Source organism: Penaeus chinensis, chromosome 18, assembly GCF_019202785.1.
Source record: "Penaeus chinensis breed Huanghai No. 1 chromosome 18, ASM1920278v2, whole genome shotgun sequence".
Lineage (NCBI taxonomy): Eukaryota > Metazoa > Arthropoda > Malacostraca > Decapoda > Penaeidae > Penaeus > Penaeus chinensis.
Genome location: NC_061836.1, coordinates 32,416,460 through 32,421,111, shown reverse-complemented (window position 1 = coordinate 32,421,111; position 4,652 = coordinate 32,416,460). Strand labels below are relative to the sequence as shown.

The following is a 4,652-nucleotide window of genomic DNA, read 5'->3' as shown; positions in this document are numbered from 1 at the left end:
TTCTTTCTGTATTCATTGGGAAACAAATGTACTGAAATTATTATTGGATCTGGGTATCTTGCAAGAGAGCAATTCTCGGGAGGAAGTATGCGATGCTAGCGAACGTACAAACTGCCGTGCGTGTGAGTGTGTGTGTGCGCTTGAGGGAAAAAGAGAGAGAAAGAGAAAGACAGACAGACAGATAGAGAATGATTGTGTGACTCACTTTGCAACTGTATTGCTCCCGGTTCCTGGAGGATTTCTCCTGAGGCCTGGGTGTTTCCCTCTTAACAATAGAATTTTCCAGTCAGTTGCCTGCAGCAGGTCGGCCCGTCACTTTCTCTCTCCTCACCAAGCCCAGAGTTCTTGAACCACACTCCCTGTTGTGGTACTGAGCGCGTCTCTTGGGCTCCTCAATTAGTATCACTATCATCATCATCACTATAATTGTTATTAACTTAATCAACATAATAGCGATGGTATATATTATCATGCGGCAGTTTTCATAATAGGTGGATTAAAATACGAAAAAAACATCTTAGGTTTATTAGTGGGAAAATAGTATTTCGTATAATTTTTTTTTTTTTTGATCACAGTAAAGTTTCTCATAATGGCACAGGTTTCATAAAGCTTTATCTGTTTCCTTCAGAATGTTGGAACATGAATTCGGTTACGTATTACCAAGCTGATTAACAGAATGAGAACCTTTCTGTTTATTGTTTTTAATTGTATCATATTTTCTGTACATTCACAAAACACGACATTCTGCTATGTTTCTAGTTTGGTTAAGTGCAAAGCCTATCAAATCGATAAAGAGGCTTTTGAACTAAAAGTCTCCAAACGAGTATTAGAATGTTTGTTCCCCTGAAGCCCGAATCCCAGATAGTTTATCTCGGTGTGCGTTGGCCTACAGAGAACGCCTTTAACAGTGCATGGCCAACTCAACACTGCCGACCTGTAGCAGGGTGCAGGTCCAGCCTCGCTGCCGACAACGTAATGTAGGCGTTAGTTCCCTTCTTGCCCCATTTGGACCCCTTCGGCCCGAGGGAGGTACTCCACCCCGCCATTTCCTCCGAGAATCTTCCGTCACGACCTTCTCTCACTTTAAAGTTTTTTTTTTTTTTTTGACTAATCTTGGATTGAGTAAAAATGGCCTGGTAGAATACAGGATCTATTAATCATTCGCTACATCGGTAAAATTTTGTTTCTATTTTCTTTTTTACTGGGTTGTGTTAATGAATTCTTTGACGGCTGTTTAGTGGGCGGCGAGTTTCTCGTATTCCTCCTTCGTCACTTGCTCCACCAGGGCGGCGTTGGTGTCCTTCGGCTTCTTGGCCTTGTTCTTGACGCTGTGGACTGGAAAGAATAGTTTTGGGGGTAAGAAAAGAAAAAAGCATAATGCAGTTCCGTTATTAGGACTGTCTCTTCAGAATATTTCATAAATTATAATAGGCCTTTTGTGAGTATTGAATAAAAGTTGTGGAATTGTTTTACGAGCGATCATGACAGGTCCACATCCTTTGTATCATAATATATTTGCTAAGTAGTGTGCATCCAAAGGAAGTAACCTATAGTGTTCGGCAAAAAAAATATTGATTTTTATGCAATTAACAAGGATTTATAACATTTCAACAGCACACTCGTAAGGTGATTGCTATGGAAATTAGTCAATAATAACTTGGAAAACTATGCAAATTTCATAATACAGAGTTAGACGAAGAACTCGTGCAAGACTGAACAAGACGGATATATAATTGTAAAAATAGCAAAGTGAATCATAATTTTGATTCCTGCGATAACTAGCTACGTTGAGTAGTGGAATCTTTTGTGTTTGTGTCTTTTCTTTACTAAAACTAACAATTTAACAAGTTTTAATCTTTACGCGTAATGCTATATAGCGAGCTGGTTTGTAAGCCGTATTTATGCATGATGAGTTTCGCTCTTTGTGTTTTAACTGAGTGTACAGGCTATCCAAAAGTTGCATAATAATTTCCAAAGGGCCTGAAGCCAAGCCAAACGGTAGAGGGACGTCGTAGAGAGCGAAGGCCCTTCTACTTCTCACGAGAGCCAGTGGCGCGAGGACCCGTAGCGTTAACCAGCGCCCTCGGGTTTCTGGCGCGGAGTCACGATCTGTCATCGATCAAGACTCGCCGCGGGGATATTCTAGAGCCTGTTGCGGTTGCTGGGGTTGAGTATTGCATGGGGGAATGTTGCAACGTCGCGGTAATGTTGTGATAGTTTATATTTGGTGAGATGAATGATAGTTTTAGTCATTTCTGCTTTTGTTATGATCTGAAATTCTTCCGAGCGTTATTACACCTAAGAAAAGGTAACTTATTGGTACCCCATTAAAACAAAAATGAAATCTAATGTACTATCGCAAAGTTCATAGTGACTGAAGGGATGAACCGCATTAGTATGATGATTTAAAAAAAAAATCATGCCAAAATAATGCAACACACTCTAAACATACTCAACTAAACCCTACTGAACGCAGTTCTCGTGCAATATAAGACAGAGTGTAAGAGTGAGACAACTTACTAGTGATCAGCTTAGTGCCGCCCTCGGGCTTGAACTTGCCGGGGGCGGGCGTGGCGAGGCCGAACCCGACGCCCACCTTGTAGACGGGGAGGTCGTCCAGGGGAATCACCGTGGAGGACACAGGCACAAGCACTGTTGGGAACTCGGGTTTTAGCGCGGAAACATATCAAATAAACTTGTCATATATATATATATATATATATATATATATATATATATATATATATATATTATATCATATATATTAATAAATATATATATATATATGTATATATATATATATATATATAGAGAGAGAGAGAGAGAGAGAGAGAGAGAGAGAGATAAAATCATTTAGTAATCAGTAACTCTCTATTTACTAATGCTATGTATGTTCCACCAATGAAAATCGCCCAAGAACACCGTCTACTAAAGCAAACGAATATCTTAAGACGGCGGACACGTCTTTTTGGCGCCTGACCTTTCTGGAACTTCTCAGCTTCTGTCTTCTCGTAGAGCTTCATGGATCCCGCCGCCGCCAAGGCCACCAGAGCCAGCAGCAGAAGCGCCCGCGTCATCTGCGGAGAAAAACTCTATTGTTATGTCATAATTGGCTGAAACGGAAACAATAGATATATTAGGACTCGTCTTTTAAAACGTCTGGGTCGATACTTACGGTTGTAATTTATGTGGATATTTTCCCTAATTGTTTTATGCGCCGATAAGAGTGAGTGAATGTTTATCTGTTATAATTTTTTGATTCTAAGAAGTCACAGAAAGATCATTTCTATACGTATCAAGAACGTTGTTGCATGTCAATCTAGGATGATAAATTCACATAAACCTAAAAAGAAAGAAACCAATCCTATTACAGCCACGTTTAAGTTATTCAAGAATCGCGAGGGACACTTATTCTCCTCCTGCGAATAAAACAAGGGAAAGAAACCCATTTCTTCTCTCACTGCGAAGGACACCATTGTTGCTTGATGGCGTTGAACGAAAAGGAAATGAAGCTCATCATTGTCTTAATAAAATTTCCCAAGAAGGACGGAGTGACAGCAGCCTGGCGTCATTTTGGAGCATGATTCAGGAATTATTAAGTCATTCAATACCTCCCGGCGATGGAGTGGTATCTTCGCCCTTCGCCGACGTCAGGAAGGGTCTTATGGGACAAATACACGACTTATCTATAATGATTTAATTTGGGTTCTTACTGTGTGTTGGTATGAGGGTGTGATTAGTGTGTATATGTTTGGAGTAAGGAGTGGGCGATGTAGATGCAATAAAAGAGTATTTGTTGTCTTCGTGTGACACGAAAAGTTTTTTTTTTTTTTTTTTTTTTCAATTTCAAAGGAATTTGTCAAGGATTTCATTGGCTTCAGATATCTATACTACATGACTCCATATTTTTTTCTCCCCGCCCTCTCTCAATCACTATTCTCTCTCTCTCTCTCTCTCTCTCTCTCTCTCTCTCTCTCTCTCTCTCTCTCTCTCTCTCTCTCTCTCTCTCTCTCTCTCTCTCTCTCTCCTCTCCCTCCCTCCCTGTCTCTCTGATCCAGTCTGACAAATGATCCGAGAAGTTTATTCAGCACTTCTGCACTTAAACTCAGGAAGTCCCGAAATTATAGTGAGAAGCTTCCATTTCCGATAAATTGCAAATCTAAACAACCATAAAAAACTTCTTTCAAATCACTCATGATGAGAGATATCCTGTTTTTCGTCTTATGAGATGTGTTTGATCACACGTTCTGGGGTTACGGGGAATTAAGGGTCATTCTGGGAGGTAAGATCATGGCCGTATTGTTCCCCTCTCCCTCCCCTCCCCCACTTTCCTTTTCTCCTCCCCCTCCCCCTCCATCCCGTGTGACGTCATGCAATGAAAACCGAAAAAAAAGAGGAACAAAAAACTGTCAGAATTAGTAAATGGTTTGTATGTCCAACTTAATCTGGCTCACTGAACGAATGAAATCAGTACCAATTTTTAGGAGGACTCAACGCTACTGCTTAAAGCCTGGAGACGGCGTGTCCTTGTAGCTGTTTACGGGGTCGTAACTCAGGAAGCGTAACGCGGATATTCACGTCACACTCACTATATCAAGGACGTATAACCCATTACTGCTTCTGGCTTCAATGCAGTTTTCTGCGTCCAGTAC

The 4,652-nt window shown here is 40.7% G+C and overlaps 1 protein-coding gene across 2 annotated transcripts in view; it reads right to left on the bottom strand.

The window, feature by feature from the left end:
- Positions 1-510: 510 nt before the first annotated feature.
- Positions 511-4,652, bottom strand: part of LOC125034450 — a 9,651-nt gene continuing 5,509 nt past the window's right edge. For both annotated transcript variants that reach the window (XM_047626204.1, XM_047626203.1), the window contains exons 2-4: positions 2,981-3,077; positions 2,521-2,652; positions 511-1,335 (exon numbers count right to left, since the gene is read on the bottom strand). In XM_047626204.1, the coding sequence (XP_047482160.1) occupies positions 1,235-1,335; positions 2,521-2,652; positions 2,981-3,077 (330 nt within the window). In that variant the 3' untranslated portion in view covers positions 511-1,234. The remainder of the gene's footprint in view (positions 1,336-2,520; positions 2,653-2,980; positions 3,078-4,652) is intronic.